This window comes from Malaclemys terrapin, chromosome 2 (genome assembly GCF_027887155.1).
Source record: "Malaclemys terrapin pileata isolate rMalTer1 chromosome 2, rMalTer1.hap1, whole genome shotgun sequence".
NCBI lineage: Eukaryota > Metazoa > Chordata > Testudines > Emydidae > Malaclemys > Malaclemys terrapin.
The window spans coordinates 39,698,933-39,713,605 of record NC_071506.1 but is presented as its reverse complement, the minus strand read 5'-3'; the positions used below and the strand labels follow the sequence as shown (position 1 = coordinate 39,713,605).

At 42.8% G+C, this 14,673-nt stretch overlaps 1 protein-coding gene across 1 annotated transcript in view; it reads right to left on the bottom strand.

Annotated features, from left to right (window-relative positions):
• STK3 (serine/threonine kinase 3) overlaps positions 1–11,181 on the bottom strand; it is a 298,009-nt gene extending 286,828 nt beyond the window's left edge. Inside the window, exon 1 of the mRNA XM_054019296.1 lies at positions 10,990–11,181. Coding sequence (XP_053875271.1) covers positions 10,990–11,012 — 23 coding nt within the window. The 5' untranslated portion in view covers positions 11,013–11,181. The remainder of the gene's footprint in view (positions 1–10,989) is intronic.
• Positions 11,182–14,673: the final 3,492 nt, after the last annotated feature.

Here is a 14,673-nt window from a genome sequence, read left to right as displayed (position 1 = left end):
CTCTTAACCAAATTAAACAGTTATGGGGTAATAGCCTTTGACAAGGTTCCCTCAAAGACTTTCTGAAAGTCCAAGTACACTATGTCAACTGAATCTCCCTTGTCCACATGTTTGTTGACTCCACCACTCCCAAAGAATTCTAATAGTATATGGGTAATCATAATCGGTATGATTTCCTTTTAGAAAAGCCATGTTGACTCTATCCTAACAAATCACATTCACCTATGTTTGATAACTCTGTTCTTTACTATAGTTTCAACCAACTGGTACTGAAGTTCAGCTTACTGGCCTGTAATAGCCAGGATTGCCTCTGGAGCTTTAAAATAAATAATGTGTTTCAATTGCTTCTTTGGTTTAGAGGCAGATTTAAAGTGATAGGTTACATACCCCAGTTGTTAGATATGAAGTTTCATATCTGAGTTCCTTCCAGAACTCTTGGGTAAATCCCATCTGGTCCTAGTGACTTACTACTGTTTAATTTACCAATCTGTTCCAACAACCTCTATTGACACCTCAATCTGAGACAGTTCCTCAGATCTGTCACCTTAAAAAACAAACAAACAAACAAACAAACAAACAAAGGTGGTTCAGGTCTGGAAATCTCCCTCACATGACCTGCAATCAAGACAGATACAAAGAACGCATTTAGGGCTTGTCTACACTGGCACTTTATAGCGCAGCAACTTTCTCGCTGGGAGCTATTCCCCTCATGGAGGTGGGTTTTTTTTTTTTTTTTTTTTTTTTTTTTTTTTTTTTTTTTAAGAGGACTGGGAGAGCTCTCTCCCAGCGCTATGCCACGACTACACAAGCCACGGTATCACTTTAACGTTGCCAGTGAAGACATGCCCTTAGTTTCTCCACAAAATCTTTGTCTTCGAGTGTTCCTTTAGCACCATGGTCCAGGGAGGTCTGGCAGGCTTCTTACTTCTGATGTACTTAAAAAAAAAAAAAAAAAAAAATAATAATATGCTGTTACTTTGTGTGTCTTTTCGTAGTTGCTCTTCAAATTCTTTTTTGGAAGGGGAACATCCAACTGGAGCAGAGGGAAACGATCCCATAGTTGGGACCCTCCTTCCAGATGATGTTGTAGTTCCCTCCCAGTGCAAGAGGATACTCCAGTTATTAGGAAGAGACCAATATTAGTAATGGGTGATTCGATCATTAGAAACATAGATAACTGGGTTTCCAATGTGTTGGGGAGGAGGGCGGCATAAACGGACAATAAATGGAGTAGGAAGGGAGGCTCAGAAAGTTTGCTCAGAACAGAAGCTAGCATGGCAATATAGTGTAACAAATCAGTTAAAATAAATACATGCCAATGTTCCCTCCATAGGATCAGCCTCCTCAGTCCCCATCTGGGTATAAATTTCTGAAAAAGACACACTAGATACCTCCCATCAAACCTGGGAATGAGTTCATATACTGACAAATCTGTTTTTAATAAAGCCTAGCTAATGGAAGAACATCCACATTTAGTACTACCCAAACATCACTGCAGCATTGAATATGTTAGCACAGTTATATAGAAGATTTACCACGGTTTTTATATATATATATATATATATATATTATACACACACACACACACAGTTTGACAAGGTAGTTAATGGCCAGAAAAGGCTAGATTGATTAAAGAAACATCACCTTATTGTCATTCAGTGATCATGAGGTAAAGAGATTTTACAAAATTAATAGCAGATGTCTGCTAATGGTACCAGAGAAAAAGTAGCAGAAAAGAGTAAATCAAAAGGCAGCTACCCCAGAATTCCATGAATTGATCTTGTTATGAATTATAGAAAAATGACTGTATGAGACATGGACATACCTATAGACCAGTGGTTTTCAACCTGTGGCCCATGGGCTGCTTGTGACCCAGTCAGCACACACTTGCAACCCACGTGACATCCTCAGGGACATGCAGGTAGTATTGGATGTGGCCCACATCTCACACACACACAGTTGAGAACCACTGCTAGAGACACTTTGCTTTGTAACAGAACCAGAAGACAGATGAAACATCTAAAAACAATGACTGAGACCCATTTATACTGCAATAGTAAAATATAAGATAACAAATTGACTGGTCTAATTTACTAGAAGTGGGCAAATAGTGCATGGAGTGTTTAAGCCATGTGAACTATAAAGAACTTTGTATTTCACACAAATTCCCGAAGTTTTCAGAAAGAAGTTGGCTAAATAAAATAAATTAATGGAGATATCCTATCTCCTAGAACTAGAAGGGACCTTGAAAGGTCATCAAGTCCAGCCCCCTGCCTTCACTAGCAGGACCAAGTACTGATTTTGCCCCAGATCCCTAAGTGGCCCCCTCAAGGATTGATCCCTCACCCCTAAGCTATTATCATCTCTCTCATCACTTATATGCCCATAGATGTTAACAGTAAAAACTTTGAGTAGAATTCTGCCCTCATTTGTACACTGTGCAATCCCAGTGAAGTCAGTGGAGTTGTATAGAATGTGAGAACAGAATTAGTCCCTTTATATTTGCATATACGGATATCCCACTACCAAATGTGACTGAGTAAGATAATAGTAAAGCCCACAAATTCTGTTGCTCTATATGCGTCTTCATATGTTACAATGATTCGTAGCAGAGTTGATAGGCTAAGTTCATTTTAATAAATGACAGGTGACCCTCAAAAAAGAAAAAAAAAAGTTAAGAAAAGCAACTTGTGCTCTCTTTTCTATTACTATTCTGCGAATGTTCACAGACCCATAAAAACTGCTTATTTTAAAAATGTAAGAGGGAAGACAGGAGTATGAATGGGAATTACACACAGTTCACGTGTTGGGAAGGAATCATTCCTGGATTATTATTTTTTTAAAACTTAAGTTTATTTACAGACAAGTTTAAGTCATCTCAGTTTAAAAAAAAAAAAAGCTGAGTCAGAATTTTATGGCTGCTGATAGCATTCGTTTGAAATGGGGATGAATAATTTAAAGTGGATGCCAGGGCACTTTTTCCTTCTACTACTGTTAAAATTAATATAACTGAAAGATTAAAGAGGGTAAAAAAAACCCACTTACTGTAGAACCACAAAACAAAGATTCTCAGGAAGATTCAGAGGCAAATGTAGTGGCTGGAACTATTTCCAGTCACTTTTTAAAACTAATGACTTGATTTCAAATGTGATAGTGTCCTTTTAAGTAAAGAGGAAGGAAAGTATCAAGTTAAGCTTCACACGCAGATGTAGGAAACACTGTTGAAAGTGCAGATAGAAAAATGCAACTCACAACTATTATAAAACTAGTTCACTGAAAAGAAATTGAAGTAGATATACCAAACAAATTAAAAGAAACATCCTTGGACTCCTTAACATTCATAATGAAAAGGCAGGTACTCAGTTTCCTGCTGTTAAGACCACTTCTCCTTTTCTTGTTTAAGCTCTCACCCTGCCCCAAGTTCCCAGTAAAAAGCTATAGTGGTCTAGTATGTCTATTGGACTGCGTCATATGCTGCTCTCTGAAGGACTCAGGTTTGAGAAATAAGAGTGTTACAAGTCAGTTTTAGTTTCTGGATTCTTTCAGACCCTTAAAAAGAAGAACAGGAGTACTTGTGGCACCTTAGAGACTAACAAATTTATTAGAGCATAAGCTTTCGTGGACTACAGCCCACTTCTTCGGGGCTGTAGTCCACGAAAGCTTATGCTCTAATAAATTTGTTAGTCTCTAAGGTGCCACAAGTACTCCTGTTCTTCTTTTTGCGGATACAGACTAACACGGCTGTTACTCTGAAACTTTTCAGACCCTTGAGGACCATGGTTTGTTTCTCCACAAAGCAAAGGGAGGAGAGGGGATGGACCCTCACAACATCCATGGAGCTCCAGAACATTCACTAAAAGACCCTGCTATCTTTGAACTAAATTCCAAGTCTTCCACACATCCCCCTGGCAATATGTCCCTTTCAGCAGCTGCCTCTACAGGCAGGCATACGTGCATGCGCTCATGCAGACACACTCATCCCTACACAAGTCTAGTGATTAGAATCTATTTATGTTATTAGACATATGCCACCACCCTCGCAAATCACCATGGCATCGAAGAATCTCTGAAAGTATTACAAAAGCAAAAATAGTCACTCTGGTTCTTCCCAGCCAATAGGATAAATAGGTTGATTAGACTGGGGGGTGAAAGCAAGAATAGTTTGACACTTCAGATTACTTTTTTTAGGGTGTCTCTATAAAGCAGCTAAGAGATTGTTTCCCAGCATGGATAGACAGACACTCTAGCACTGATCAAGCTAGCACACTAAAGCTAGTAGTGGGACCATGGCAGCACAGACAGTGACTTGGGCTATTTAAAGCCAAAACTCATTTCCCATTAAAATCCTGAATTTTCAGATCTCTTCTCCCACTAAAGAAACAAACCTATGCACCCTGTGACAAAGTTCCTCCTCTATCTTGGTGGGTCTTGTGCTTACTGGCAGATTTTCGTGCCTCAGAGATTCACCATGTGGGTTGGGGAACAGCCCAGAGACCTTCCCCTCTGGGAGAACCCACAGTCCAGGTCAATTGGGAGGTTTGGGGGAACCTGGGCCCACCCTCTACTCCAGGTTCCAGCCCAGGGCCCTGTGGACTGCAGCTGTCTATAGTGCCTCCTATAACAGCTGCACGACAGCCACAACTCCCTGGGCTACTTCCCCATGGCCTCCTCCAAACACCTTCCTTATTCTCACCACAGGACCTTCCTCCTGGTGTCTGATAATGCTTGTGCTCCTCAGTCCTCCAGCAGCACACGCTCTCACTCTCAGCTCCTTGTGCCCTTGCTCCCAGCTCCTCACACTCCCACCACAAACTGCAGTGAGCTCCTTTTTAAAACCCAGGTGCCCTGATTAGCCTGCCTTAATTGATTCTAGCAGCTTCTTAATTGGCTCCAGGTGTCTTAATTAGCCTGCCTTAACTGGTTCTAGCAGGTTCCTGATTACTCTAGTGCAGCCCCTGCTCTGGTCACTCAGGGAACAGAAAACTACTCATCCAGCAACCAGTATATTTGCCCTCTACCAGACTCCTGTATCTATAAAACTAGGGAGAGGAGGTTGGCCGATGGAGTCGCCTGTGACTGTGGGGCCTATTTCCGGTCCTCCGTTCGTTCACGTATCCGGGCAGAGTTCCTCTGGGCGGCGTCCACTGGCTCCCTTGACACCTTCAAGGAGCAGTGGGCGCTGTCCGGGGTTCTCTGCTCGGTGTCCCCATCTGGTTCCCTGATTTTGAACCTTTGACCGTCACCTCGCTCCCTGTTTTTTTATTAGTTGTCCCACGTAATCATTTGGTACTGGGTCCAGTGGTCCCTCCCGCTAGGCTGGGGGAGGGGCCTTTAGTAGTGGGCGGCTAAGCCCGCCCACTTCCCGGTTTGCCAATACGGCCTATTTCCGGTCCTCCGTTCGTTCACGTATCCGGGCAGAGTTCCTCTGGGCGGCGTCCACTGGCTCCCTTGACACCTTCAAGGAGCAGTGGGCGCTGTCCGGGGTTCTCTGCTCGGTGTCCCCGTCAGGTTCCCTTCTTTTGACCCTTTGACCTCACTCCTGTCCCTGTTCTTTTATTAGTTGTCCCCTGTAATTTTTTGGTCTCCAGGTCCTGTGGACCCCCCCTTAGGCTGGGGGGTATCCTTTAGCAGTGGGTGGGCTTTGCCCGCCCACATCCTGGATCCCAATAGGACCAGACTCCTGTACCCCACTGGTCTGAGTCTCTCACAACCCCTAACGTAGACCACATTCTCAGCCAATAGGTGAATTTTTTTCTCCCTGGGAAATATAAGGGGGGGGGGGGATTTCAGAAAAACTCCCTACAAGTTTTGCTACTGACATTTTGACTCATCATGACTCTGAATCAGTAAGGTACTGAAGCACATGAGTGGTCCCCCTAAAGTCAATGGTGCTACTCATATGCTTAAAGTTAAGTACATGCTTGAGTACCATGCTGTCTCAGGGCCTAAATCTCCAAATTGGCTTGGTCTACAATCTTAAATGTAAGGTGCTTCACTACCTATGCATTAGATTAGAAGCACCGTATAAGCAGTATTTTATGAGGATGCAGACAGGAAAATTTCAGAAGAGTGGTTTTGTTTGGACAGAGGATCAGTTGGATGCCAAACAGTTTTGCCTTTGCAGATCAGAAGGCTGGAAATGCTAGTTTCATCCACAAAAGTGGTTTAATGTCTACAGTGAGCAAATAAGTGTTAGACCTCTTGTTCCTTGCCAAATTTTGCTAATTCACGCAATTTTAAGTCACACGTCTTGAAATATTTGGTATCTTTTGTATAGCCCCAGCTCCTGAAGTTATGTAAATACAGGAGAACCTCAGTCTTCATGTGAGAGCAAACAAAGTGTCTTGCTCTCTTGGTAGCAAAGAAAGAGCCTCAAAAATGTGGCATAAGTGTATCCCAAAGGTTCAGAAACCAGAAGATTTAAAAAAAAAAAAAAAAAGTAACAAGCCGACTTCAAAAAAAAAATCTTTTAATTCAGCCAACTTTAAGAATTTTGAATGCTTGGGGATGGTAGTACCACTTCCTCCTGCCCCCTGTAACACTGGGAAAGTCACTTACACTAAAGCTTTCAGAAGTGTACACTAATTTTGGGTGCCTCTGTTTAGGTGCCAAACTTGAGACAACTAAAGCTTGTTTTTCCACAGATGCTGAGCATCCTGTGACCCCCACTGAAATCAGGCCTTAGGTATCCCAAATTGAAGACCAAAGATTGAGGCACATAAAGTTAGTGAAAGTTTTGGTCTTAGTCACTATGCTTGTTTATCCATTTATAAATCAGGGACAGACACCTACTGCACTATGAAGTTTAGGGCAGGGCCACCCAGAGGGGGGGGGGGCAAGTGGGGCAATTTGCCCCAGGCCCCAGGCTCCACATGGGCCCCGCGAGCCCTGACTGAGAATCCCTTTCCTGGCTAGAGGCACCTTTTTAATTTTTACTCATCCAGCAGCGCTCCGGGTCTCCAGTGGCACTTCGGTGGTGAGGGGTCCTTCACCTCGCTCCAGGACTTGAGCGGCACTTCAGCGGTGGAGCGGGGGGGTGGGGGGGGGCGGGGGGAGTCCTTCAGTGCCGCAGAAGACCCAGAGCCAGTGAGGGACCCGCTGCCAAAGACTCGGAGCGCCGCCCGATGAGTACAAGCGCCGCAGCAGATGATGCCTTTTTTTTTTTTTATGTCCACTCCCCCGCTTTGCCCCAGGCCCCCTGAATCCTCTGGGTGGCCCTGGTTTAGGGTCTGAACCTGCAACCAGAGTAAACAAAACTCCCACTGAAGTCAGTGGAAGTACAGTCCAAGACTGCAAATTTTGGGCTTAGTTTGTTAGTATTTGTTAGTACTTGTAAAGTGCTATGAGGTTCTGGAAGGGCTATAGAAATATAAGGTGGTTTTTGTTTTTGTTTTTAATAGATACTATTCAGTTCACCTGGGAAAAAAGTAGAATATAAATTCTCAATGGATTAATTTTAGATTGTGCAGTTGTATCAGTATTTGACAGACTTGATGAACCAATGTAGCTGTATTTCTAGTATAGGCAACAGATAGTCAATGAAGTAGCAATGGGTTCCAAACAATGAGTAAATAGTGAGCAAAATCCCAAATCAAAAGACTTAAAGAAGTTGGTATTAGATTTAATATATGCCAGATAAAACAAAAAGCACATGCACCTAAAAACAAAACAAAAACAAAAAAACACTCAAAGTTGTCATTAATATATACAACTTTTGTTTTAAAATATTTATGATTTTACATAAGAACACGAAAGTTGCCATGCTGGATCAAAACAGAGTCATCTAGTTCTGTAACCCTCTCTCTAACAATAACCTGGTAACAGATGCTTCAGAGGAAAGATACAAGAAAGCTGGCAATCAGCAGTCATAGGATAACCTGCTCCCAAAGAAAGTTTCTTCCTAACTCCCCACCCAATCAGTTTGGCTGGGTGTTTGCCCTGATGCATGATGGTTCCTATAACTTAATATATGCAGTGTTGATAACTCTCAAAACTGTATTGCTATCCTTGTGATATTTAGGCCTGGTCAACAGAGAGATTTTGTACAATTATAGCTACTTCTGTTAAAGAAAGTACAACCACCTCTAACTGAAATAAGTATACTTGTATGGTACTATTCCCCTTCCTCTACTCATCAGTAAGCTATAGTGGTATAAGCATTTTATACTACTATCATTGCATCCACACTAGGGTGAGCTGTACTGCATTAACTATACCAACACAGGTAAGGCAGTATAACAACGTTTGTGATTTGACAGAGCCTTGGTGTTTTACATAAAGCAACAACTCCTGGAATCAAGTTTCTAGTCTTCGTGGTTGTGGAGAAAAGCCTAAAGACATGACGCCTAAAGGCTCAAAATTCAAAATGTATTTAATTATCACGATATGGGGGGGACCTAACTCATGATTTTGGGGCATTTGGGGTTGTCAATACTGCAACAGTAAGGGTTTTTTGTTTTAAGTTTCTAATTTTGGATGTTCCTGATTTATTTGAATAAATCTCTCTAATTATGAGATGAGGCTATTTTAACAGTGCTTTTCAGATAAAAGCTCCAGCCAAATAGTTTGGATGAGGTCCATAGCTTTTATTATTGTACTGTTATAGTCTAATAAAAATTCTGGATAATACATTAGCTGCAATTAGCTTCAGATGCTTACAAAAATAGTTTATGAAAAGCTTTTCTCCAGAAGAATCACAATTAAAATGGAGTAGTGATGATAAATCATGATTTATCAATTCCCTATCCTCCAAAAACAATTAGGTATCCTAAAGCTATATTTCACTGCCAGCGGCTTTTATTTAGTATTACTGACTGCTGCTTGTAGCCAACAGAACATTCACATATTCTCCTGGCTTCTGCTGTGTCTTAGACTTGGGCAACTTTTTTTAAAATGAGATCTTAAAGGGAGCACTGAAAAAGCAGGATCTTTCAAATGTAAGAGCAATATACTTTACCAATATAGTCTCTAAATCAGGGGTTCTCAAACTGGGAGTCGGGATCCCTCAGGGAGTCACGAGGTTATTACATGGGGGGGGTCAGCTTCCACCCCAAACCCTGCTTTGCATCCAGCATTTACAACGGTGTTAAATATATTAAAAAGTGTTTTTAATTTACAAGGGGGGTTGCTATTTGAAAGGGGTCACCAGTACAAAAGTTTGAGAACCACTGCCCTAAAGGCTGCACTGTGATACATGCCCAGAGCCTGACTAAAGTTAGTGGTTATCCACCCATGTCACATTACACGTCAGGATTGGAGACACAGGCAGAGTACTGGACAACTTGGATGCCATATGGATTTAAGTTATTACAGAAAAAAAGTTGATATTTCAGGTCACTAATAATCTAGTACAAATGCTATATGTAGTAGTATTATGAAATGATGTCTATATACCCTTCTCTTTCCCTTTCCTTCATTTTACGTATATTTTAGACGAAGGGTCGGGGGGAAGACTTTCCTTCCCTTTGACCTGGAAAAATCCAATGGCTAAACTCAATTAGAAAGATAATTTCAACTAGAAAACTTTACTGTTAGTAACAAGGCCCCTGCCATACCTATTTAAGAAGGGGAAGAGTATAAGGGCTCTCTTATGCAGCTATGCGACCTCACCCTCAAACATATCATTTCCTAATTTCCTCACATAGTGGGGTGGATTGGGAGGAGAAGGGATCTTTCTGAAAGTTATTTTAAGGCTGGGCACATATGTCAATTTCTCCCTCAGAATTAGTTTTAAAAATACAGAGTTTAAAGCCAGAAGGAACCATTGACCAGAGTTTCTCAAATTTCATTGCACCACGACCCTCTTCTGACAACAAAAATTACTACATGACCCCAGGAAGGGGTACCAAAGCCCAAGCCCCACTGCCGCAGGCAGGGGGCCAAAGCTCAGGCACTGCTGCCTTGAGGGACACCAAAGCATGAGGGCTTCAGCCCTGGGCGGTGGGGCTCAGACTTTGGTTTCAGCCAAAAGCCCCAGCAAGTCTAACGCCAACCCTGGCAACCCATTAAAATGGGGTTGCTACCCATTTTGGAATCCTAACCCGCAGTTTGAGAACTGCTGCATTAGACCATGTAGTCTGAACTCCTGTATCTCTCAGATTTAGTTTCATCCCATCAGCCCTCTGTGGAACCCAATAAGGGTTTGGCTACACTTGGAAATTTAGCTATTCCAGAATAATATACCTTTTCTGATTTAGCTTAATCCATTAGTTAAGATATACAAGGCCAACACTTAGAAAAGAGCAGATTTGATTTAGAAGTAATCAAGATAAAAATATGGAATCCCCAATGTCATTTGTAGTCAGGTTCAGACTAGAACTGCATTCAAAGGAGGTTTGTTACAGTCTCCTCACCATCCCCAAAACTAGTTCTAGAGACAGAAGAGTGAGATATTATGATTTTCCTCCTGGATTAGTTTTAGTGTTGGGTGTTTTTATGCTCTCCTCCCCCACCCCTCCACTCATAGGGAATAAACTAAATTTGTAAGAAGCAAAGGTTAATTCCTGAGCTGGGGGAAGAATAACTTTAAGGCTTGGAGGAGGGGGTGCATTTTACAATTCTGTATTCCCACCTCCCACGGAATTAGTGCTAAATTGTGCAAGCACAGGTCAGTCTTCATATCTACCCTAACATGGGGTGAATGCCAAGGCTTGGGGAGAGGGAAGACCAGGGTCTCTCCCCCCCCTCCCATGGGCGAGGTGGGTAGTGCCAAGCCTGGGGGGAGAGGAGAATCAGGGTCTCTCCCCTTCCCCATGAGGGGTTAGTGCTAAGGCTGGGGGGTGGGGGGAAGAGGATCAATACCTCTCCCCCCATAGGAGGGTAATGTCTCTTCCCGTCGCCCTAAGTGGGGAGAGAAGGGGGATACCAGGAGGGCGGGGCCGCCCGTAGCCCCGGTGGTGCCTAGCGAGGCCTAGCCCCAGCTCCTGCCCCCACCCACCAGATCACGCCGCCAGCTGCTCCCATTGCCAAGACAGGGAGGGGACTCGGTACCTTCTCGGTGCTGCCTGCTCCATGCTGCTGCTGTTGGGTGGCGGCGCGCTGAGCCGTCAGCCGCGACACGAGTGTCGCCTGACAGGACCCGCCGGCCCCCCTAACTCCACACAACTTTCCGGCAACTCTGGGACTAGCCCTTTAAATGCGATTCGCCCCCTCCCCACTGGGGTCGGATGCCGGACTCTCACACAAACGCCACCAACTCCTACCCTGCTAGCTGCCCCAGACCTGCCCCTTTCATTGGTTACTAGCGGCACAAAGACAAACACTGATTGGATGCTAATCAAGTCACTCAGCACCTTAGAAAGCGGAAGAAAAAGTCCCTCAGCCCGCACTGAAGCGGCTTAGGGAGGGCTGTTCGTGTCCTGGGAAGAGCGAGCGGACCTGCGTAGGGAGGAGGCGGGGCGGCCAGCCGGCCGGCGTAGAACTGTTAGTTCCCAGCACGCGCCGCTCGACAGCTGGTAACCGGGAGGAGCGGCGCATGCTGGGAGATATAGTCTCCAGCGGCAACAGCCAACTGCTGCCTGTTCTGCCCGTGAGGACAGTGGTCTGAGGGACCCACCCGCGTGATTGCCGCGGGCCGGGCACGGACATCCCTGTGTCGGGGCCCCTCGGTCACCCCCTTACGCTTCCCTGGCTGGAGAAGCGACACTGCCGGACAAGTGCTTGGCAGAGCTTAATTGTGGTAGATCGAGATAAAGCTGCGTTGTCCCTGAGATGCCCCGGGCTCGCTGTCCTTCAGAGCGAGCTTTACAGCCCCAACGAGGGAGAGTCAAGGCTGAAGAGGGAGACGTTCCAGGTGGTGTGTTAGGTCATTGCCAAAAACAGGGACGCTCATCTTCGGTCCTTGACTACAATAGTCCAGGTTTTTAATCCACGCAACACTTAATAGTTTGATTTAAAATGTACGCTGCTTAAATAGTGCATATGAAACACTTAAATCTCCTAATTCATACTAAAGTCTAGTCCACGTGAGAGTTCTATAGGCAATACAAACCAGTGGATGTTAATATAAACAATTATTTGCTGAAACCTGGATGGTTGGAGATTCCACAGGAGATTCCAGTTCATAAGAAAAAAGAAAACAATACAACAATGTTTATTTTGCATGTCACCTTGTCATAGTGATTGATCAGTCGTTTGAAAAAACACTTTATAGTACATGAGGGGTAGCTGTGTTAGTCTGTATCCACAAAAACAACTAGGAATCCGATGGCACCTTAAAGACTAGCAGATTTATAAATCTGTTAGTCTTTAAGGTGCCACCGCACTCCACTCTGTAGTACAAATATTACCAATATTTGGTTTGTATATTATTTCTATTACATTTACAGCAAACTAAAATAATCAGATTCAAAAATAAATAAATTAAGTTAAAACACAAACAATACATTCAATGAATGTAAAAAAAAGTAATTGAATTTAACTGAATTAATTTGAAGATAAACCATAGATAAAAAATTCAGATTCCACATTTCATTTAATATCTAATTTAGTTTCCCATTTTATTCATGTGCTTTATTATATTGCCATGCAGCCCCCTTTGCTTTTCTTATAATTTCTTTTGGTGGCTCTAACTTGAAACATAGCTCAGGATTTGCCAGCTTCACTTGGGAAAAAAAACAGGGGACAGTGTCCCATCTAGTCCAAGGTTTGCTCTGAATGGTGTCTTAATTTTTTTTTAATAAGACTGAACACTCCTCTCCTGCATTTGAGGGGAGTAAAACTAAGATAAGCCTGGCAACCTTGCACTGTAATGGGAATTTGAGAAAACCACTAGGGCTTTTGACACTGCTAAGATATACCAACAGTGTCCATCCTGTACTGCACATTGTATTGTTATCTGTGTCAGTTTGTAGTGCTGTCTCCTCCCATACACACTGAGGAATATCTGATTTCTGCATCAACTGGTAATCAACAAACTCCTCTTACAGCTTCTCTATCTCAGGTAACCTGCTCTTAAAAACCTACAATGACAGAGATTCCATAACCTCCATAGGCAATTTATTCCAGTGCTTAACTACCTGGACAACTAGGAAGTTTTTCCTGATGTCCAACCTAAACACCCATTGCCAAAATTTAAGCCCATTGTTTTTTTTCCTATCCTCAGAGGTTAACGAAAATCATTTTTCTCCCATCTTCTTGTAACAACATTTTATATACTGGAAAACTGTTATGTCCCCACTCAATCTTCTCTTCTCCAGACTAAACAGACCCATTTATTTCAATCTTTCCCCATATAAGCTTTCTAGACTTATAATCTTTTTTGTTGTTCTCCTCTGGACTTTCTCCAGTTTGTTCACATCTTTCCTCAAATGTGGCACCCAGAACTGGACACAATACTCTAGTTGCAGCCATATCAGTGCAGAGTAGAGCAGGAGAATTACTTCTCGCGTCTTGCTTATAACACTCCTGTTAATACGTCCCAGAATGATGTTCGCTGTTCATTTGTTTTTTTTGGGGGGGGAAACAGTGTTACACTGTTGACTCATATTTAACTTGTTATCCACTATGACCCCCAGATCCCTTTCTGCAGTAGTCCTTCCTAGGCAGTCATTTCCCATTTTGTACATGTGCAACTGATTGTTCCTTCTTAAGTGGTGTACTTTGTATTTGTATTTTAATCCTATCCTCCAAAGCACTTGCAACTTCTCCCAATTTGGTATTGTCCGCAAATTTTATAAGTGTACGCTCTATACCATTATCTAAATCATTGATGAAGATATTGAACAGAACCAGGCCCAGGACTGATCTCTGCAGGACCCCACTTGATATGCCCTTCCAACTTGACTCTGAACCACTGATAACTACTCTCTGGGAGCAGTTTTCCAACCAGTTATGTGCTCACCTTATAATAGCTCCATCTAGGTTATATTTCCCTAGTTTGTTTATGAAAAGGTCATGTGAGACAATATCAAAAGCCTTACTAAAAATCAAGATACCACATCTACCACTTCCCTCCTATCCACAAGGCTTGTTACCTTGTCAAAGAAAGCTGTTAGGTTGGTTTGACACAATTTGTTCTTGATAAGTAACAGTCAACATAGATTTATCACCTTCTAGGTCTTTGCAAATTGATTGCGTAATTATTTGCTCCATTATCTTTCTGGGTACAGATGTTAAGCTGACTGGTCTGTACTTTCCTGGGTTGTCCTTATTCCCCTTTTGATAGATGGGCAAATATAGGGCCCTTTTCCAGTCCTCTGGAATCGCTCCTGTCTTCCATGACTTTTTGAAGATAATCACTCAGATATCTCCTCAGCCAGCTCCCTGAGTAGTCTAGGATATATTCATGCCACATTAAATATTTGCACATTTAAAAAATAAGGAAATCCAAAAATCATTGCTATACCTATACAAACTAATACTTACTCCTGAGGGAATTCGGCACCAAAAAAATTAAAAATTAAGTGCCAAAAAAATTTGCACACAATATTTTCAAATTCTACACATTTTATTTGTCAAATAAATTTGGAGGCTCCAGCATGGCAGCGGGGAGCACAGGCCACCGGCTGCACAGAGGTGGGAGATCACCCTGCAACTCCTCTCCCACCCATGACACAGGTAGCTTTTCTGCATGATATTACCGATCACTTGAATTCCCTCAACTTGCAGCTCCAAGGCGGTCTAAGCAGTATTGTGAATCTGTTTGAAGAAGTGTGTGTCTTTCAGAGGAATCTT